Raw genomic sequence first — 22,424 nt, 5'->3', positions numbered from 1 at the left:
ATTTCCCCAACTAAAGCTCCTTTCTCTGTGATAACTCCAGCTGTGTCAAGTTGACACAAAGCTAGCCAGTACAGGGGGGGGGGGTTGCACATCTGCTGTAGCACGCTTGTGGTGGAGATCACAGGACAACTGGAGATTAGTTCTCTTTCTACTATGTTGGTCCCAGAAATCTAACTCAGGCCTTGAGGCTTTCAGCAGCACCTTTTCAAACTACTTAGACCTTTCACTGGTCTGTCCATCAATCCTTCAGTAAAGTTCTGCCAAGCAGGAAGAACTGAGATAGATGGCCATAACTCATATGCAGCTGTGGTGACATGGACTTGCTTGCCTAGGTCTGGAGTGGTAAAGCCTTTATGGCCAACTAATCTAGCCTTCTTGACATGTTCCAGGCCACTGAAAGTCACTGTCTCAAAAACGAAACAAAACAAAACAAAACAGGATCTAGTGATGCCTGAAGTTCTCCTCTGGCGCGCGCGCACACACACACACACACACACACACACACACACAATGTTTTTATAGTCAAATTGTTAAGGTGATCTGAATTAAAAAAACATCAAACTTTGTGTAAAACGAAATCAGAAGTGAGGGCCATTTGAGAATGTCCTGTCCACTGACGCCAAATTCTCTTCCCTCATTTAAATCTGTAAGCCCGGCACTTGCAGATCGAGGTGGAGGTTGTAGAGTTTAAAGCCAGTTTACAGAATAAGACCCTGCCTCTAAAAACAAACACCAAACCCCCTTCTTAATAAATCCCAACAGGGGCAGGGGAGATCTTCTGGACTTAAAGGTTGAAATACCATAAAGTTTAGTTGGAGAACTAGTTCCTTAGTTCCTTAGCATTTGAATTTAGTTACCTGGAAAGGCAAAGTACTGAGCCTGTCAGTTCTAGTCTCACAAATATGTCTTTTTTTTTTTTTTTTTTGAGACAGTGTCTCAGTCTATAGTCTTGGTTGACCTGGATTACAGACATACACCATCTCTCTCTCTCTCTTCTCTCTCTCTCTCTCTCTCTCTCTCTCTCTCACACACACACACACACACACACACATACACACTGTCTATATCCATCTATCCATCTATCTATCTATCCATCCTTCTATCTATCTATCTATTCATCTATCAATTTTTCAGACAGGATCTGGTTTGAACTCATGGCAATCCTTCTACCTCAGCTGCTGCATTCTAGGATCACAGACACAAGTTACTTTACCTTTTGCAAATCTCTTAATAATGGTCTACAATGGTGAAATTCCATAACCATTTTTTTGTAAAGAAGAAAGTTGTGGTGTTAATCTTGACAGGAGATACTGAAATGTGAGCAACTAGGGTTCTCTTTCTCCTTTTTAATTCCTCAAAGTACTTGAGGTTTTGCTCCAAATACTCAATGGAAATTTTATAGCCAACCTATAGGGACTGTAATGAAGTTGGTAGCATGAGTAGGTATAGGCTCCTGACCTCTTTATAATGTTAAAAGCTTAGCATAGCAGGCTGTGGTTGGAATAAATGAAAGGAAAAAGGAAATATGGAGTTGGGAGTTTTGTTGTTTTGAGACTGGGAATCCTCCTGTAGCACAGGGAGTCTTCAAACTTGTGATCCTCCTGCTTCAGACTCACCTGTACTGGGAATCATTAAAATGGGACTTTTAACGCCCAAGCTAAGGAGTTTAGCTGCTTCTTCCGATCTGTGTTTTAAAACAAGAAACTGTCCACAAGAGTATAGTGAAACCAGAGTGGATTGCTGGAGGAGTCAGTTAGACTAGGCTTAGTGAGAGAGAAGGCAAGTGGGGGTGGGCAGGACCACAGCTCTTTGGGTCAGTAGGGTGTGGTGAAATGGTGGTGTAAGGGGTGAAAGATTTTGATCAGCAGTGAATGCACGTCAGGGGTGTGTACTAAATGGGTGCCACAGGCAGGCGCTGGAGGGGAGAGAATGAAAGGATGAACTACTTTGTGCAGCCTCAGGATCCAGGAAGCGACAAGAAGTATGACTGTAGGACGGGGGCGCAGTTGCCTCAAACTGGAGAGCTAAGACTTGAAATGAGATGTCGATGGGGGTGCATGGTCTGTCCTTTAGCCCGGCGGGGCTACGTAAGGTAGAGAGCGCCGAGCCCCCGTCGCGGTGAGGGCCCGTGGATCGCGGAGCCCAGTGGCCCCGACGCCGTAGTCCGCAGGGCCACGCGTAGGAGAGGCATCGGTCTCCCGGGACCGCAGCTCAGGTGTCCCAGCTTTAGGGCCCCAGCCCGGGCCGCTCCGGGAACTCTGGACGGAAGCGGCCCCTCCCCGCCCTGCTGCCGGACACCCAGCCAATCAGGGCGTCCCGCCAATCAGGGCGTCGGACCAATCAGTGTGCTTTCTCCGGCGGAGCCCGGCGCTTAGCTGACGCGTGAGGCCAGCCCGCGCCCCGCCGCCCTTGGGCGACGGCCCCTCCCGCGCTTGCCCGGCCCGTTAGCTGCGCGCCGCGCCTCTTGCGCGACGGCCCCTGGGCGGCGGAGGCCGTGGCGGCGGCGCGTGCGGTCGCGGCCCTGGCGCGCCCCCTGGCGGTCCGGCCGGCGAGCTGCGGGTGCGGCGCTGACCCGGAGGCGGCGGCGGCGGTGCCCGGATGGAGGCACGTCATTGTCCCCCGCCGGGCGGCTGGGCTGTGTGCGGCGGCGGCGGCGGCGGCGGCGGCGGCCGAGGGGGATGGAGCGAGTGCCGAGCCGGGTCAGGTAAGCTCCCGCCTCCTTCCCGCCCGCTGCAGGCCGGCGTGGGGCCGGGCCGCGTGTCCCCGCTTCGCGGCCTCAGCCGCCCCGCCGCCTTCAGCCGGCCGCGGCCCGCCGGGACTGGCGCGGCCCCTCGCCCGCCGCCCCCTCTACAGCCTCCGGGCGGCCCGGGGACCCCGCGGCTGCGGGACCGGCGCTGCCGCCGCCCGGCCGGGCCAGGCCCGCAGAGCAGGAGGCGGTGGCCGCGGCGGGCGGGCTCGCCGCGGAGGCAGCGCCCGGGTTGCACGGCAAGGGCCGGACCCCCCTGGTTGCCATGGCCACCGCGCTCCCACCCCCACCGGCCCCAGCCCGCCCCCTCGGTCCGCTGCTCCGGCCGGGCTGCAGCCCGCAGCTCCCGGGCCGCCCGGCCGGCGCGTTTGGAGCTGCCGGGGTGGGCGTGTGCACGCCGGGACAGTGTAGCCGGCGTAGCCGGCGTCCCGGGCCCGCCCGCCGCCCCCCCACCCCCCGCGTGGCTGCCACCTCCGGCTCCAGGGCGCCCCTCGGAGCTCGGGGCTGGCCTCCCCACCCCCACCCCACCCCGACAAACTTTCCCACCCGGGCGCAGTCCACTCGGCTCCTCAGCAGAACACCCGAGTTGCCCACGCCGGAGCGGAGCGGACACCCGAGAGAGAGGCGGACAGCCGCGGGTGTTGGGGTGGGGGGAGGAGCCCCGTAGCTCTTTCCCCTCGGAAAAAAGCGAGTGTGCCTTCCTCCCTCAGGTTCTTTATGTTTTGGGGCACGGAGAACCAACTTACCTGGAGGAAAAGGCGGGTGGGAGGGATCGGATTCAGATGTTTGAAATGAAAATTTGACGGGACCAAAGTTTTACAATCTAGGACTTTAACCTCCCTGGAATACAGTTGAGATTACTTTTGTTGAATAGCTCTTTTATATTTGAAGGCCTTAGAACTTGCTTGTTTGTTGTTCTTTCAAGTAAATACACTCAAGTAACAAAAAGTGTTAGGAAACTAGTTAACGCCCCTTTTACAGAGTAACAACTGGATCCAGGTTCGCACAGCTGTTTAGGGAGAACTTTTCTTCAAAGCATGCATTTTAACCGTTCTGCTTTTACCATGTCACTCATTCAGATGCTTGGGTCTGTGAATAATGAGTTACACTTACTTGTTTTTATTCAGAGACAGTTTCACTTTCTTTTCTGTAATCATTGACTCAAGACTACAGTAAGTATTTGGTTTGCAGAGTTTTATGGCTACCTAAATATTCTGTTTACCTAAATACAATTAAAAGCCAAGTGGGATCCTTTTAAAGTTACTTAAAAGGGAAATGTTACCAGAACTTGTATAACATTGTACCTTATTTTAGTTCTTCAGTGTATGTGGAGGGACACAATGTTTACATAGTGATACTCTTTCTTAAAATGAGAAAGATAATGTAGCCTGGCATTTACTTATCATAAAAGAGATCTAAGCAAGTAATTAGTCTTGAACATTTATCCAGCTTTGGTCCCTGGTCAGGTTTCACATGGACTGTTGTAATTTTGTATATCATGAAAAGGTGTTAGGAAAGGCTTAGCTTTGAGTCAAGTAGTTATCTTTCACAGTCCATTTTGAACACTGTCAGAAGCTTAGAGTAAAAACAGGAGCCACATGAACCTGTCTTACACAACATAGCTGGGCTTTAAGAAAGGTTGTCTCTTATAGGTGGAGTTTAGTTTGATCCCTGGTGACTTTAGGGTGATATTGCTTGACTGAATATCCAAGTGAAGAAGATAAATGGATTCTGTTATTCTTGCCAGAATCAAAACAATAGCATACTTACTGATGACTTGAGTTGTGTTTTCCTTAATATTTATCTCCTAAGCCTATCACAGTGCCTTTGCTAGAATAAGGACAGTGTTTTGTTTGGTTGTTAATCATTGTATGGAAAGGTTGCTTGTACCAGGAATATCAAGGGGATTTTTCTCTTAATGTTATTTTTAAATGAGGATAGACTAGCCTTTCCTTATTACAGAGTTTCGTCTTTCTTCCTTTAACTCTCCCTCCTGTTCCTTTTCTTCCATCAATACACTGTGTGTGTGTATGTATGCATATATATAAAATTTCTTTTGCCTGTAGCATGAGAACTATATAAACTTTATTTGGCTAGTAGGCCCAAGTTTTCTTGTGACTGAAGGTGATTTATCTTCGTTTGATTAAGTATTCAAATTATTGACTTTCTGATTTTATGTAACTGCCCCTACATTGTTAAGGCTGTAACTTCACTTGAATTAAAAATTGCAAACAAGAAGGTTGAAACTTTTTGGTTTTTCGAGACAGGGTTTCTCTGTGTAGCTCTGGCTGTCCTGGAACTCACTTTGTAGACCAGGCTGGCCTCGAAGTCAGAAATCCGCCTGCCTCTGCCTCCCAAGTGCTGGGAAGGTTGAAACTTTTAAGAAACAACTTTACTGTAAGCACCAACATGGTGGCATCTGTTCCCTGAAGTACATGAGTATTTTATTACCCTTTGTACTTTAAAAGTGGTGAATATTTTTTAAAAAGATTTATTTATTATTATATGTAAGTACCCTGTAGCTGTCTTCAGACACCAGAAGAGGGTGCCAGATCTCATTACGGATGGATGGTTGTGAGCCACCATGTGGTTGTGGGATTTGAACTCAGGACCTTTGGAAGAGCAGTCAGTACTCTTAACCACTGAGCCATGTCTCCAGCCCCCAAAAGTGGTGAATTTTTTAAAGGCCAAATTTTAGAGGCACTCCCTTTAATCCAGAGGTTTTAAAGAATTAAATGAGATATCATATATAAATCCCTAAACACAAGCTGGTACTACAAGCAAACATTAGTAACTTCCTGTTTGCATGATTTCATTCATTTGTTGAACACATGTTTGGAAAGCTTTCCCCATACCAGGTAGGGTGGAGTTCAGTTTTTACTACATGCTACCGTAGAGATCAGCGCAAGGACTTTTTAGGATTGGTTTCTGACCCAATCTTGGGGTGAAAGGTGTTGTCAAGGAAACCCTTTAGGATGGGCTTCTAATCCAGTCTTGGGATGAAAGGACTTGTCAGGGAAAGCATTCCAGAGGAATGAGTTCTAAACCTGACAACTGAAAGTGTTAACTAGCCAGAGGTAGGAGATGGAGAACATGTGAAGAATGTATTGCAGGGGCTCAGGAAGGAGCTGGGACTAAAAATGGACCCCATCTATGGTGGGAGCGTAATGTGTGGAGTGTTCCAGAGACTAAAGCATGCCAAGTTCAGATGCTGGGAAGAACATAGGGAGGGCAGTGGAACACTCCTGAAAGGTTTTCTTCAAGGAGTGACATGTAGATATGGCTGCCTGGACATTTTGAGGACCATTCCTTAAAAGCACTTTGCTGACTTCGGTTGCATAATGGCTAGACAACGGCCCTGCTGGGTGTTTTGGCTCAGTCACTGACCTTGCAGATTTTGGCTGATCTTCCAAAGGTTTATCGTGAAAATTTAGCAAGTAAATATATATTCAGCAACTAATATGATACCTAGCACATCAAAAAACTCAATTAGATTTAAAATTAAGATTCAGAGATTTAAATACATATTTGTGTTCAAAGTTTGATGCTAGTAAAATTACAGAGTAGAGATTTAAAAAAGAAAAAAAGGTTTTTAGTGTACATAATTGTGGATTGAGGTGCCTGCGTATAAACTTGCACGGCTTGCGGGCTACGGTGCAGGAAGAGTTTTTGGAGGTGGTGCTGCTACTGCTTCCAAGACAGAGTCTCGTACTGAGTTCTTGATCTTCCTGCCTCCACTTCCATTGCTGGGATTACAGGCATGAACACTGAGGCTAGGCAAGACCTCTGCCACCTGAGCTACACTCCTGCCCCCACTAGTGTTTTCTCTTTGTGGGATGATTTTAAGGATAGTTTTACTTGGTTAGACACCCGTTTCAAGGACACAGTGACTGGCAAGTAGACTGCTCTTCTCACTCTTTGAAACAAATGTACTTTTTGTCTTTTGCAGGGTTGAAAAATGACCATAGTTGACAAAACTGAACCTTCAGACCCATCAACCTGTCAGAACCAGCCTGGCAGTTCTGAGGCAGTCTCACCTGAAGACATGGACACAGGCTCTGCCAGCTGGGGTGCTGTGTCTTCAATAAGTGATGTCTCAAATCATACACTTTCATTAGGGCCAGTGCCTGGTGCTGTGGTTTATTCTAATTCGTCTGTACCTGAAAAATCAAAACCATCGCCACCAAAGGATCAAGGTATGATTGCAGAGTTACTGCCGCCAGGGGCTCCTGTGCGGGTGATTCAGAAGGGCATCGCTTCAAGATTGACACCATTTCATTTTGCTCTAATGAGCAGTCATTCATTTATCTACCAGCCCCACCCACTGATTTGTTATTTGTTAACATGTATAACAAATAGGATAGATTGATTTTTAATCGTAAGATGAATTTTTTTTAATTCCCAGTTTCTTGAAGGATAGACTTTTCTCTTGGCCTCAGACTCATTATGTAGCCAAAGCTGGCCTGATTGTTCCGTCTTCTTGTTCTCGTGTCTCTACCTCCTGAATGCTGGGATTACAGGGGCCACTGGGGATCAAACCCAGGATTTTCTCTGCATTCTAAGGAAGCATTCTGTTAATTGAGCTACATTTCCAGATCATTATTATGGAAAAATATAGAGTTGTACGTCCAATAAACCCATACATCTGTCAGCCAGCTGACAACAATTAATGGACTCTTAGCTGAACCTCCAACCATAGACCTCCCTCTGTGTGTGTGTGTGTGTGTGTGTGTGTGTGTGTGTGTGTGTGTGTGAAAGAGAGAGAGGAGAGAGAGAGAGAGAGAGAGAGGAGAGTCTTGTCTGTCTTTCTGTCTGTGTGACTTACTCTCTCTTTTGGCTTTCACAGCACCAGTGCTTGTATGTGCACAGGTGTGGCACACAGAAATGCAAATATATCTAGTCAATATTTAGATTTCTCTATTATATAATTTTTAAAAATTGTGTTATTTTATATGTGTCCATGTTATGGTATGTATGTAGAGGTCAGAAGATAAGTTTCTGAGGTCAGATTCTCTGCTTCTGCTGCAGGTTCCATGATTAAACTTGGGTTGTCACGCTTGTGTGGCAAGTTCTTTAACCTATGAGCCCTCCTGCAGGCCCTCTAGTGTAAATGAAGTCCACGTTTGGCTTTAGGTGGATTCATGGCTCTGAAGATTCTTTAATTTGTAACACACACACACACACACCAGTCCTTGAAGATGATTTGTTGAAGAAGCCAAGTGAATGTGGAGTAACCTCACCCTAGGCTCTGGACTTTGTCCTCTGAGTTTGTGGCAGACTTGTAATGAGGTGTAGAGTCCTGATGAGATTCAGACATTGCTTTGTATTTTGCTTATTTGTTTTAATTTTTTGTCCCCCCCCCCCTTTTTTTTTAAGTCCTAGGTGATGGCATTGCTCCTCCTCAAAAGGTCCTGTTTCCATCTGAAAAGATTTGTCTTAAGTGGCAACAAAGTCATCGAGTTGGCGCTGGGCTCCAGAATTTGGGCAACACCTGTTTTGCCAATGCCGCATTGCAATGCCTGACTTACACGCCACCCCTCGCCAATTACATGTTATCCCATGAACACTCCAAGACATGTGAGTGCCTTGTGCTCTGGAGTGCATGTTCTCAGTGCTGTCGTCTGCTTCCCTGATGCTGTCTTCTTCTGAAATGACATTACATTACCATGGGCTTGGCGTGTAGCTCAGTGGTAGTGCACTCACCTAGCATGTATAGGGCCCTAGGTTCAATCCTCAGCCTGCATTTAAAAAAAAAAAAAATCAACAAAAAACCCAAGTTAAATGATCACTGAGAAGTTGGTTTGCTGGTTTAGAAGCTGGGGTGGGTGGGAGGGACTTTTAGGATTGGTTTTTGGTTGCATAGGAACATTTCACACATAATTTGATCTATAAAGTATTTTAAAAGAAGCTTATTTTGTTAGCTTTTGACATTTCAGAATCCCTTGGTGTGTGTGTGTCAGCCTTGCTGTGTAATCTTCAAATCGAGTCCCAACATCCTGCCCAGCTTCCAGGTGTGACCTGGCATTCCTAGATTTTTACGTTTCTTTTAAGTCAGTAGAGGCCCAGCTCAGTGTTGGCTAGAGAAATGTGAAGGTTGTCTGCTGTCCCTTGACCTCCCTCGCCACAGTTCTTTTGAGGTGTGATTGATAGAAAGCCTGTCCTATAGATTCACAAGCTGATGCGTGTTGACTTTGTGTATGTTTCTGAGATGATGACCATGGGTACATTCATCAAACCCGAAAGTTACCTGGATCCTATCTCTAATAAATAATGAAAAAAACAAGTCTTTGTAAAACAAATTTTTTTTTTTTTGTCTTAGGTATGTGTGTAAGAATGAAATGGCTTCCTCCTGCTCTGGGCACAATAACTTTTAGACATTTCAGAACCGGGGGTGGGGGGGTGGGGTGGGGATAACAGTTCTGTTCACACCATTTCCCAATACAAGATGTGCTCAGGGCGTTTTGTTTTGTTTTGTTTTGGTTCTGGAGTTTGAGGCTAGCAGGCCACGCCTGTTAGTGGGCAAGTGGCCTATCATACCTCAGTTGTCCCCTCAGCCGGTCTTCACATTGAGACCCTTCTCAGGAAGGGTTAGTCGTGTCTTCTGACTGTTGGGACTCTTCTCTGCACTTCTCTGATTAGCAGTGACGGAAACATCTTGTGGGGATTTGAACTCTAGATGTTTACTTGGCTGAAATGAAATGTCTTTTGGATTGTTTTTCCTGAGATAGGATCTCATGTAGCCCAGACAGGCTCAGCCACTTTTGATCCTCCTGCTTTTAATCTTGAGTCCTGGGCTTACAGGTGTTCATAACCAGGGCTCCCCACATGTGAGGCGAGCAGTCTGCCAATGGAGCTACAGCTCCTTCTCCCCTTCAAAGAGTTCATCTGTCTGAAAACTAGTTTTCCAATATGTTGAATTTTGAGAGTTTTATAGTTTTGGGAAATGGTAGACTGAGACTTGCAAATGTTTTTCCTGCCTCACAGGTGTCTTTTCATTCATCTCAGTGTCTTTTGGAAATTGAAAATACTTGTCAGAATTTGTAGTTCGTTAATCTTTTTGTATTTTTTAATCAGTTGTATCTTAAATGTTTTATTAAGAAATACTGAGCTGACAAGATGACTCAGTGGCTCAGGTTGCTTGTTAACCAGGCCTGACAACCTGAGCTCACTACCCGGGACTCCTCTTGTAGAAGGGAAGGATTGACTCCCTCAAGTGATCCTGTGATCTCTACACATTGGCATGTGTGACCAAACATAACACATACACAATAAGTAAAACATAAAAAACTTTACCCAGTCTGAGGTCAGAGATAGTTTTACTGCATTTTCTTCTATACAGTACCCACAGGGCCTATGACACCTTCTTAGTTAATTTTTGTTTGTGCTGTGAAGAGTGTGAGTTGGTTTTTTCCCCTTTCAGTGCTGGGGAATTGAATGCAGGGCCTCACATACACTAAGTGAGTGCTTTGCCCACCGCGCCACAAAGGCCTCTACTGTTGTTGTTGTTCACTCACACTGTTTGTACGCGGAGAATAGAAGCCTTCCTCCACTGAAACATCTGGCACCTTTGCCTTGCATACCTGCTGCTTAATAAATACTTCCCTTTGGGTACATTTCTTCTCTTGATTTTAAAGTAGTTAGGATATCCTCATCCTTCAGGCATCCTGGATGAATTAAATGACCACTAATGATAGTAGCAAGCTGTGCACACACAGTAGCTGGCACTGTTGCTGTATCCTGGGCATCTGCCCCTCACCCTGCTCTACCTTCCTGTTGCACATTGTCATTTTGCTCATTTGGATTCTCATTATCTTGCAGGCCACGCAGAAGGATTTTGTATGATGTGCACCATGCAGACACACATTACCCAGGCACTTAGCAACCCCGGGGATGTTATCAAGCCGATGTTCGTCATCAATGAGATGCGGCGTAAGTCTCACTGCGGTAGCTCGGGGCAGAGCCATGTCTAGTTGTCCCCATACCTTTTCCTTCTTGGCACACCTCCCGAATCACCCTCCCCAATGCTGACAGTGTCATAGGTGTGTACCACCGTGCGGGGCTTGTATGCACATTTTTTTCTTACACACTTTTTGCTTTCTGAGACAGGGTCTCCTTTGTCTCAGTCTGGCCTAGCTCCTTATCCTCTCCTTTCCACATCCCAACTGGATCGATGCGCTTTTTGCTTTTTCTATTGCAGCTTTTTATCATTTTAATTAGCCAAGTTCTAATAAAAAGGAACACAAAACTTGAGGCTTCTAGCTGAGTAGTTAGGTGGCGATGTAATTACACGGTGACAAACTATAATCCTTTTGCTTAAAAAGCTGCTGAAAGTCGGAGATTACCTGAGTGTGCTGATGCACGTTGATAATCCCAGCACTTGGGAACTGAAGGCGGCAGGATCAGGGGTTCAAGGTCATCTCCATTACATGGAGAGTTGGAGGCCTGGCTGAGGCACAGAAGACTTGGCCTCAAAAAACAAACAAGTCATTTGGGGGTTTTTCCTAAAGCAGTATACTTCAAGGTGTTGCTTTTAGGAGTGTTGCTATGGCATAAGATATGTAATAATAAAGCCTTGTCTCCCTTTAAATCTTACAGGTATAGCTAGACACTTCCGTTTTGGAAACCAAGAAGATGCCCATGAATTTCTTCAGTACACGGTCGATGCCATGCAGAAAGCATGTTTAAATGGCAGTAATAAGTACGTATAGATGATGCACCCAGCCTGTCTCCTTGAAGGCACACAGATCGATCAGTCTGATGTACCTTGGTGGCTCATCACCTTTTCCCAAGATTTGCATAATCTCAAAATGATATGCTTACTATAACTATACATTTGATTTTGTTGCTCTTAGATGCTGGGCAGCAGGCTTCTGTCCTGTTGCTGTTTAGTTTCCAGATCTGAATGTAGCTTCTTTTACTTTGTAGCCATGCTTAATGGTTTCCTGGTTCACCTTCAAACTCAACAATCTGCCTCAGCCCCACTTTAGTCAGCAGTTCTGTAGTTTCTTAAAACCCAAATGTGACTCAGGAGGACTGAAGATGAAGGTGCCAAGCAGCTGCTGGGTCGCAGACGGCCACGCACAGCGCGCACACCTTGCCCTTTGCTCTCCTCCTTTGACCTCATAGGATTGGTCCAAGTGAACGCTGATGCTGAGTAGAGGAAGGCGCTGGGCCTTCAACTCCCCTTGCCAGGCCTTGGAAAAGAAGGCCAGGTTTGCAAAGGGCGTCTTCTCCATTCTCTGCCTCAAGTCCCCTCATGACAGAGTGCTTTGTGTCCTCTTGACATCTCTAGCTGAGACACATTCTGACGTCGTCAGTTGTGATTCTCCTGAGTTCTTATTCCTGTGTAAGCATAGAAGGTTTTAGAATGTAGACGCAGTATCTCTCCATTGCAGTGTTTGCCCGGCTCTCCTCTCATGTCACTGTCTGACTGTTTTTCAGATTAGACAGACACACCCAGGCCACCACCCTGGTCTGCCAGATATTCGGAGGCTACCTAAGATCCCGAGGTAAAATTTTTGTTTGAAGATTCATCATAACATGCATGCTTACAGTTTTAAATGTTAGCAGTAGGAGCAGGGTAGTAGGGAAAGTAGATCCCAGCTCTGCCCAGACTTCTGTTTACAGTGTAGCCTTCTGGTGCTTCCTTATGCATGCACACGCTAGGAGCATGCTGTGCATAAGATTTCCATATTTCTCTTACTGTTAGAAATCTTATGTGTGAACACAGAGATGTAAGAAGTCAGTTCCATTTTATTTCCTAGTGAGGGATAAGTCAGTTTCTGTTCTGATGATATCCAATACACGTATCTTTGTGTGTGTGCAACTGTATGTTCAGGGTAAAGTTCTAATTTCTGAATCATGCAGTATCCAGAGGGTATAGCAGTTTATATGCCAACCAGGAGCTCCTAGGGGCTAGGCTCCTCGCACTGCTACCCACAGTACAGGGTATCTAGTTAGAGTTGTTTTTCATTATAATAAAAGTTGTACTCTTAGGTTCTTTATTTGAAGTATTTTCTGTTCTTTCAGTAGTTGGTAAGACAATAAGTAGACCTTACTCACTGTTGATATTTTCTTTTATTTCAGTTAAATGTTTAAATTGCAAGGGTGTTTCAGATACCTTTGATCCATATCTGGACATAACATTGGAGATTAAGGTGAGCTCAGCCATTAGCAGTAGTGAAGTTAAACACCCTGTTGTCACCTTGGACTTCTTAAGCATTCTCATCGCAATCAGACTTAGAGGGCTGTTCCTCTTAGAAACTTCAGCGTATTAAATTTTTTTCACACTCTTTTTTGTTGTTGCTTGGAGCTTTTGCTTTTCTGATTATAGATTCAGTTCTATGGTTACTGTATAAAGAAATAGTTCAGAGAAATGCAAAACTTGCCTCTCAACATTCATTCTTTAGTGCTGTGATCTATACTGCTTCACAAGGAGATCAATTGCTTTTAAAAAAAAAATGTTTAATCTTCAATGTATGTGTGCGTGCATGTTTCGTCTGTCTATTTCTCTCGACCTGTGGCAGTACGCAGGGTGACCTGATGTTTATGTCCCTTTCCTAGGCTGCACAGAGTGTTACCAAGGCCTTAGAGCAGTTTGTGAAGCCAGAACAACTGGATGGAGAAAACTCTTACAAATGTAGCAAGTATGACTGGGTGGGGCTTCTTCTCACTGCCTGTGATAATTCCAACTTAGAAACTGGCTCAGTTTTCAGTGCATTTTTATTCATTTTTTTCCTTTGATTTTTGTTTGTTTGATTTTTTTGGGTATTGGGTGTTGAGTCTAGAGTCTCACATGTGATAGGCAAATGCTGTTAGTTAGCCACTTTTTTAAAAGATTTATTTATTTATTATATGTAAGAACACTGTAGCTATCTTCAGACACTCCAGAAGAGGGCGTCAGATCTTGTTATGGATGGTTATGAGCCACCATGTGGTTGCTGGGATTTGAACTCCGGACCTTCGGAAGAGCAGTCGGGTGCTCTTACCCACTGAGCCATCTCACCAGCCCCGCTGTTAGCCATTTAATGTCATCATTTATCGTGTGCTTGTCATTTTAAAGGCAGGGTCTTCTGTGTGGCGCAGCCTGGCTTTTGATCTTTGATTATTCTGAACTGCCAGCTTACTCTCTCCTGTTATTGTCAGTTCCCTCTGTAATTATTATAACTCCTTTGTGTATGTGTGTTACAGAGGATTGAGCCTGGGCCCTTGTGCATACTTAGCCAATGCTCCACTGCCGACCTCCGGGCCTCATGGAATTTTAATTTTATAATTTTGACTATTGGTCCAAGGGGTGGTTTATTGTTGTTTTTTGTTTAGTTTCCTTGTTTTAAAATACTTTTTAAAAACTCTATGTCCATTGGTGATTTGACTGGATGTGTGACTGTGAGTGTGTGTGTGTGTGTGTGTGTGTGTGTGTGTGTGTGAGTGATATCCTGGAACAAGAGTTGTGAGCTGTCACATGGGTGTTGGAATCGAACCCAGGTCCTCTGGAAGAGTTGCCAGTGCTCTTCGCTGCTGAGCCACCTCTCCAGCCCTTGTTTGTTTTATTTATTTATTTATTTATTTATTTATTTATTTTTTTTTTGAGATAGGGTTTCTCTGTGTAGTCCTGGCTGTCCTGGAACTCACTTTGTAGACCAGACTGGTCTCGAACTCCACCTGCCTCTGCCTCCCGAGTGCTGGGATTAAATGTGTGTGCCACCACGCCCGGCTTTTGTTTTAAAATTTTAATATAAGGTGTTTTAGAAAGTACAGACCAAAACACTTGAGAAGTTTCTACACTGAGTATCCTAACCCCTCCTTCTTGTGCTTTAAGGTGCAAAAAAATGGTTCCAGCTTCAAAGAGATTCACAATCCATAGGTCTTCTAATGTTCTTACCATCTCACTGAAGCGGTTTGCCAACTTCACTGGTGGAAAGATTGCTAAGGTATGTCCATGATTCTTGACTGTTCTCATCTCTTTACAGTGAGTTTTCCCCTCTTCCCTTCACAGTTGACGAAGGGTAAAGTGGTCAAGATACACAGTAATGTGCAAGAGATACAGCACATGCTCAAGTCACTTAAGATAAAAAAAGTTACGAGTAATGTCTAGAGCTGTTACTGCTACTACATTTGTTGAACATTCACAGTTGGATCCTTCCTTATTGATGGCAAATAAAATCAATGGGGTTTCCTCAGGTCCTTTCTGTTCCAGGCATTAGGTTTCTGGGGTCAGCAGTTGTAGGTCCTGCAAGTCCCTTCCTGAAAGCCCTTCCTTAGGAGTTATGTCTGTAGCTGAAAATGTGAGGTACCTGTGTCTTCAAAAATGGCAGCATTTTCTCTTTTTAACATTTATTTTTAGGATGTGAAATATCCCGAGTACCTTGATATTCGGCCCTATATGTCTCAGCCCAATGGAGAGCCAATTATTTATGTTTTGTATGCTGTGCTGGTGCACACTGGTTTTAACTGTCATGCTGGCCACTACTTTTGTTACATCAAGGTAAGCTGTTGGGGGCTGATAAGTCTGTTGTGGGACAGCACTGTATTCATGGGGTAAACAGTGGAGCGAGCTTTCACAGTGGGCTGTGAAGGTCTGTTTTTTCACCTCAGACGGAATCCACTTACCACCCACTACCCCACCCTCCCTGTCTTTGCAGGCTAGCAATGGCCTCTGGTATCAGATGAATGACTCCATCGTGTCCACCAGTGATATTAGAGCGGTGCTTAACCAGCAAGCTTACGTGCTCTTTTATATCAGGTACTGCTGTGAAAACAGGTCGTCAGCTTTACTGTTACAGCCTTTTCCTCTCCCTCATCTGGATAGTTAGTTTAACTTGGAGCTAATTTGTACAAACAGCAAGTTAAACATGAGTTGCCATGCACCTGAGCACAAGGAGGTCTTTCTGAGTGGTGAGTTCGTTGTCACTTCTGACAGGCGTAGAAGGCGGAATGGCCCTGAGGAGTGGTCTAGGGACAGTGAGAGCCATGGGAATAGGTTCTGGGTGCCTCTCAGCCAGGACCTCAGCAGCTTGAGCACAGGTCTCCAGTCAGGCCCTGCCAGCGCCAGTGTCTGCCCTCTCTAGAGAAATGGGATGCCTGCCCCAGGCTGGCTTCTCTCTTTGTGAGGACTTGGGTTAGAACCCAGGGCCTCCTCATGTGCAGTAGCCAAGACTTCTGTTATGCCCAGCTGCATCCCCACAAGTTATCCCAAATAGCTGAAAATTAAGGCCATCCCCAGATACTCACCCATGACAGAATGATCGTATCCACATGTTGAAATACTATGGCAGTGTTAAGAGTGATTTGTCTGGATTGTTGGGGGAGATAAGGGTCTGACTGGTATACAGGCTGACCTTGATTTCTTGATCTTTCTGCTAAGAATGATTTTCATAAAGCCTTTTTAAAAATGTTCTGGGAAAGTGCTCGATGTATAAGGAAGGAAGGGAAACAAGTTGAAATAGTAAATGTAGGCATTGAAAAGAACAGTGGGCAGAAAGCAAGCCGTGGGAGAATGTAAATCAGAGGGGAATGTGGGCTCAGTCACAGTTCTCTGAGGAACTGTTTTGGATATTACAGGGTTTCTATAATATATATACTTATAGTTGAAAACATAAACAGAAAAATAGTTTTTCAGATAACAACTATCAGGATATACAGTTCAACAAAATGAATTGAGAGCCAGGCATGGAGGCTCATCAGTCTCAGGCAGGGGGATTGCCCCAAGTGTGAGGCCAGCGGAAACTACACGAGCGTTCCAAGCCATCCAGAGCTTTAGAATGAGACCTCCTCCAAAACAGTAACAAAAGACAGGAACTTAACAACACACAAAAAACCCAAACTGAAACATTTCCTTGACTCATTTGGTGCTAGGTGTGGTGGCACACAGCAACACTCAGAGGCAGAGGCATCTCTGTATATTCGAAGCCTAGTCTACAATCCAGTTCTAGACTAGCCAGGGCCACACAGTGTGGGTTAGGGGGAGGAGGGAGTGTCACTGAGTCATGCAGCCCCTAACGCAGGTGACATGTGCAGCTCTGTGAGATGATGGGAGCTCCAGCTCCTGTGTCTGACAGGCTGAGTACTGTTGAATTTGTAAGTGAATCTTCTAAGGACCTGTCCTTCCTCACACAAGCCATTTCATTCTGTATCCACAGGTCCCATGATGTGAAAAATGGAGGGGAGCCCGCTCATCCTGCCCATAGCCCCGGCCAGTCCTCTCCCCGCCCAGGCCTCAGTCAGCGGGTAGTCAACAACAAGCAGGCGGCCCCAGGGTTTCTTGGACCCCAGCTGCCTTCCCACGTGATAAAGGTAACGCTGAGTCAGCGTTTCTCCTCTTTCTGCTTGGATCCAAACCTGGGGGCACGGCAGACCTTGCCTCATCTACAACTGTGCTTCTGGCTTGAGGGCACTGCAGCCCGTGATTACAGAGGCCTCAGGATGGGCGAGTGATCCAGTGGCCGCCCAAGGACTGTGTAGCAGGTCCCACTTACTGTGCACTCCCACACTTCTTACAGGCTAAATAGTTGGACTCGGGGAAGTAAAGCTTTTCAGAAACATTTTGTTCATGTCTGTGGGGTCATCTTAGGAATGTGGCAGTATAAAAGGGGCTTGGGCTCATCAGTAGATGAGAGAATGGTAGGCACTTTACAGAGGTGAAGCTTGTTAGTCACCAAGACCAAAATGAGAAGGGTCCTAGCCATTGTGCACCTTGTGTCCAGAGTGCTGACCCATGTTCTCTTTCTCCTTCTAGAACACGCCACACTTGAATGGCACTACGCCAGTGAAAGACACACCAAGTAGTTCTATGTCAAGCCCTAATGGAAACACCAGCGTCAAGAGGGCCAGTCCTGCTACTGCTTCGACTTCTGTACAGAACTGGTCTGTTAACAGGCCCTCAGTTATTCCAGATCACCCCAAGAAACAAAAGATCACCATCAGTATTCACAACCAGTTGCCTGCTCGCCAGGGTCAGGCACCGCTAAGTAACAGCCTCCATGGCTCTTGTCTGGAGGCTCCTAGCAAGGCGGCACCCTCCTCCACCATCACTAACCCTTCTGCAATACAGTCTACCTCGAATGTACCCACGACGTCGGCTTCTTCCAGTGAGGCCTGTCCCCAGCCCATGGTGAACGGCAAGGCTAAAGTGGGTGCCAGTGTGCTTGTCCCCTATGGGGCTGAGTCCTCGGAAGAGTCTGATGAGGAGTCAAAGGGCCTGGCCAGGGAGAATGCTGTGGACATGATGGCCGGCACTCACTCCGATAGGCCAGAAGCTGCTGCAGATGACGGTGCTGAGGCTTCCTCCCATGAGCTTCAAGAACCCGTCCTGCTGAATGGTGCTAATAGCGCAGACAGTGACTCGCGAGAGAACAGCCTGGCATTTGACAATGCCAGCTGCCAGGTCCAGCCCGAGCTGCACACAGAAAACCTCTTTTCCAAACTTAATGGTCTTCCTGGAAAGGTGAGTGGCAGGGAGGATTCTCAGAGCTCCCATAGTTGGGGTTCAGTAGGCAGAGCTGGCCGCGGGAGCTCAGGTTCCTTTGTCTCATTGTAGGTGACGCCTGCTGCTTTGCAGTCTGTTCCTGAAGACAGAATTCTTGAGACCTTCAAGCTTACCAACCAGGCAAAGGGTCCAGCGGGTGAAGAGAGGTAGGAGCCGTGCCACTGGTGTGTGCCACCACCCCTAGGGTGTTAGTACTGAGGAAACAACCCAGGGCTTTGTATGTGCCGGGTGAGCACTGCCACCTGAGCCACAAGCCCCAGCCCGGGACGTGTTCACACGGGATCTCACCATGTAGTGCAGGCTGGCCTCGAGCTTCCTATGTAGGAAGTTCTTGCCCAGTTTCTCAAATGCTGTGGTTACTAGTATGTGTAGTTAGCATTCTTGTCTACACTTGGCTCCTCAGCTGAGGTAGATCCTTACCTGAAAGTATGGGGTGTCTAGAACTGCAGAGTTGTGAAAACAGAAAGTAGTCTTGATACAAGTTTTATTTTTTACTGAATGAGGGGAAAGAAAACCCTTGGTTTCCAGGGATGATAAGCTTGGTCCTGGGTTTCATCAGATACGCTTACGTTGTGAGGTGTTGGGTAGAACTGTCGGGTCATCCTGTGTGGCCGGCAGGCTAACTGTGACTTGGTTTCTCTGTCTTGCTGTAGTTGGACTATGACAGGGGGAAGCTCTCCAAAGGATCCTGTTTCACAGCCAGAGCCCATCCGTGATGAGCCCAGTCCCCTTGAGATAGCGGAGGCTGTCACCAATGGGAGCACACAGACCCCTCCCACCACGTCACCCTTGGAGCCCACCATCAGCTGTACCAAAGAAGACCCGTCCGTTGTTGTCTCAGCTGAACCTGTGGAGGGTTTGCCTTCTGTCCCTGCTCTTTGTAACAGCACCGGTACTACCTTGGGGGATACCCCAGTGCCCGAATCGTGTGACCCTGGAGACTTGACTGCCAACCCGAGCCAGCCAACCCAAGCAGTGAAAGGTGATACAGCTGAGAAGGCTCAGGACTCTGCCTTGGCTGAAGTGGTGGAGAGGCTGAGCCCTGCTCCCTCAGTGCTCACAGGTGACGGGTGTGAGCAGAAACTCTTAGTTTACCTCAGCACAGAAGGGCCAGAGGAGGTGGAAGACTCTTCCAGAAGCTTGGCGGTCTCTGGTGACACGATACCCCCTCAGCCTGACAGGACCACCACCAGCTCCTGTGAAGGAGCTGCCGAGCAGGCTGCTGGGGACAGAGGTCATGTTGGACCCAAAGCTCAGGATCCTTCCCCAGCCAAGGAAAAGATGAGCAGCCTCCGGAAAGTGGACCGAGGACACTATCGGAGCCGGAGAGACCGGTCCTCCAGTGGGGAGCACGTGAGGGACAGCAGACCCCGGCCGGAGGACCATCACCATAAGAAGCGGCGCTGCTACAGCCGAGAGAGGCCCAAGCAGGAACGCCACCCTGCTAATACATACTGCAATGGGAGCCAGCATCTGGGCCACGGTGACAGAGCCAGCCCTGAGCGCCGCTCCCTGAGCAGGTACAGCCACCACCACTCACGGATTAGGAGTGGCCTGGAGCAGGACTGGAGCCGGTACCACCATTTGGAAAACGAGCATGCTTGGATCAGGGAGAGAGTCTACCCGGACAAGCTTCGGTGGGACAAGTGCAGGTATTACCACGACAGGTACACACCCCTGTACATGGCCCGGGACGCCCGCGAATGGCGGCCTCTGCATGGTCGTGAGCATGAACGCCTTGTCCAGTCTGGACGGCCACACAAAGACAGCTACTGGGGCCGCAAGGGTTGGGAGCTGCAATCCCGGGGGAAGGAACGGCCCCACTTCAACAGCCCCCGAGAGGCCCCTGGCCTTGCTGTGCCCCTTGAGAGGCATCTCCAAGAGAAGGCTGCAATGAGTGTGGACAGCAGCCACAGTCTCCCTGAGCGTTTTCACGAACACGAAAGTGTCAAGTCGAGGAAACGGAGGTATGAGACTCTAGAAAATAATGATGGCCGTCTAGAAAAGAAAGTCCACAAAAGCCTGGAGAAGGACTCGCTAGAAGAACCAAGGGTGAAGAAGCACAAAAAGTCTAAAAAGAAAAAGAAGTCCAAAGATAAACACCGGGATCGAGAAAGCAGGTGAGGGCTGCTCGAAGGCTTGCCTGCTCTGTCCTGGTGCCACCGAGCCGGCTGGGTCACTGCTCCAGCAGTTTCTTTGTTTCACTCTTGAGTTTTGAGATTTCCTTAGTTTACATCTCTACAATTTCACACAGTTTTGAAGTTGATGGTCCCTAACAGGTCTTCCAATTCTTCACACGTCATTATACTTAAAACTGTTGCAGTTTCTTCTCTGCCTGTCTGCCTGCTTAGAGTGAGCTTAAGACACACCATTTATTTCTTTGGCTTTTGTCTCCTTTTTAGGCCACCATTTTTCGTTTTGAAGTCTAAATGTTTTTTGTATCTTTTTGAGGCCTGCGCTGGCCTCAAACTTAGCTCCTCCTGCCTCAGTGTCCCCAAAGCTGGGGTTACAGACTGTGGCACTGCACCTGATTGATTGCTTTTACATAACTTAGGAGCTTAACTGTTGGCAATTGTCTTAATGGATGCCTGATTGGTAAGCATGAGTGTGATTCCTGGATTTTTTTTAGCTAATAACACTTAGCACTAAACTAGGTGAAGACTGCCATAGTCTTTGAGACCAGCTGCAGACCACAGCTGCCTTCTGTCCCGTGCTTGGACACTTGGCAGGCATGGCAGGGCAAAGCTGTGCTGGGGAAGGTGGCGGTGGACTTGAAGACTGTGCTTAAAATTTGTTTCTATGAAAGGAAACCACAGGTTAGCAGGAGGCATTTGCCCACTGTATATAACCAGTGTCCCGGGGGACAGAGAGGTTAGATGGCAGTTTTCCTCGGTGCTGACCTCTGGCTGCTTCTTCTGCAGGCACCAGCAAGAATCTGATTTTTCAGGAGCATACTCTGATGCTGACCTCCATAGACACCGGAAGAAAAAGAAGAAAAAGAAAAGGCATTCAAGGAAGTCGGAGGACTTTATAAAAGATGCGGAGATGCATTTACCGAAGCTCTCCAGCTATGAGGCCGCGGGCCATTTCCGGAGAACAGAGGGCACCTTTCTGCTGGCTGATGGTCTGCCTATGGAAGACAGTGGCTCTTTCCGGGAGAAAACGAAGCATTTAAGGATGGAAAGCCGGCCTGACAGATGCCATCTGTCGGAGTATGGCCAGGGTAAGGGAAGTAAGGACATAGCTCTGAGTAAAGTATTTTGGGAAAGGTGATAAACACAGAAACATAAGAGGCACGGAAGGGCCGGGCAGTGGTGGCGCACGCCTTTAATCCCAGCACTTGGGAGGCAGAGGCAGGTGGATTTCTGAGTTCGAGGCCACAGAGTGAGTTCCAGGACAGCCGGGCTACACAGAGGAACCCTGTATTGAAACAAAACAAAACAAAAACAAAAAAAACCAAAACAAAAAACAAAGGCACAGAAGGATATGAGAGTGGACTCAGGATGCCCCAAACAGTGCCTACCTGTGAGCAGTGATGTGCCTTGGTCTCTGGCTGGGAGTGTCTAGCTCTGTGGAGGCCTAAGTTGCATAGAGCTAGGCTCAGCACAACCTGTGTATTTGGATCCCTGGAACTTGGAGCGTCTGTGAGTGTCACACAGTAGAACTTGGGCTATTAAAGCATTCTGTGCCCATGTATGTCTTTATGTGCACATCTGTGTGTGTTATACTAATTTCTGAACCCCAAAATGCACTAGTGTACCCCAGCTCTTAAGTCATAAATCAGTAGTGTGGTCTCTAGAGGTGTAGCTGCAGGGTGGGGCTCTGGTATCCTTCAGGCTGCTGGTTTTTGGGGTGGTTCTTGCTGATCTCTAAGTGAGTAGGTCTGCACATTTTACTCTGTACACAGCAGTCCCTCCCTGTGCCTTGAGCTTCCTATGTAGTCCAGGCTAGCCCAGGACTCACAGTTGTATGTCAGCATCCTGAATGCTGGGATTACAGGCCAGTGCTAGTGTGCTTGGCTGCTCCTTTCTCTCTGTGGACATTCATTCCCTCTGGACAGGAGCACTGGGCTTGTAGAAACTGCATGGGCTGTGAATGTCAGTGGGGCTAGTGCAAAGGCTGGCAGCCTGCAGCCAGTCTAACCTGGAGTTCGGAATAGCTCTTTTTTTCTTTTTTCTTTTTTTTTTTTTTTAA

At 47.2% G+C, this 22,424-nt stretch overlaps 1 protein-coding gene across 1 annotated transcript in view; it reads left to right on the top strand.

Moving 5' to 3' along the window:
- The first annotated feature begins 2,578 nt into the window (after positions 1 to 2,578).
- Positions 2,579 to 22,424, top strand: part of Usp42 (ubiquitin specific peptidase 42) — a 22,626-nt gene continuing 2,780 nt past the window's right edge. The window contains exons 1-16 of the mRNA XM_021186636.2: positions 2,579 to 2,704; positions 6,696 to 6,942; positions 8,123 to 8,323; positions 10,565 to 10,675; positions 11,342 to 11,444; positions 12,188 to 12,255; positions 12,833 to 12,903; positions 13,310 to 13,392; positions 14,565 to 14,676; positions 15,090 to 15,230; positions 15,388 to 15,488; positions 16,885 to 17,038; positions 17,481 to 18,188; positions 18,282 to 18,376; positions 18,884 to 20,350; positions 21,152 to 21,453. Coding sequence (XP_021042295.1) covers positions 6,705 to 6,942; positions 8,123 to 8,323; positions 10,565 to 10,675; positions 11,342 to 11,444; positions 12,188 to 12,255; positions 12,833 to 12,903; positions 13,310 to 13,392; positions 14,565 to 14,676; positions 15,090 to 15,230; positions 15,388 to 15,488; positions 16,885 to 17,038; positions 17,481 to 18,188; positions 18,282 to 18,376; positions 18,884 to 20,350; positions 21,152 to 21,453 — 3,955 coding nt within the window. The 5' untranslated portion in view covers positions 2,579 to 2,704; positions 6,696 to 6,704. The remainder of the gene's footprint in view (positions 2,705 to 6,695; positions 6,943 to 8,122; positions 8,324 to 10,564; positions 10,676 to 11,341; positions 11,445 to 12,187; positions 12,256 to 12,832; positions 12,904 to 13,309; positions 13,393 to 14,564; positions 14,677 to 15,089; positions 15,231 to 15,387; positions 15,489 to 16,884; positions 17,039 to 17,480; positions 18,189 to 18,281; positions 18,377 to 18,883; positions 20,351 to 21,151; positions 21,454 to 22,424) is intronic.

Source organism: Mus pahari, chromosome 23 (assembly GCF_900095145.1).
Source record: "Mus pahari chromosome 23, PAHARI_EIJ_v1.1, whole genome shotgun sequence".
Taxonomy (NCBI): Eukaryota; Metazoa; Chordata; class Mammalia; order Rodentia; family Muridae; genus Mus; species Mus pahari.
This window is presented reverse-complemented; position numbering and strand designations above follow the sequence as displayed.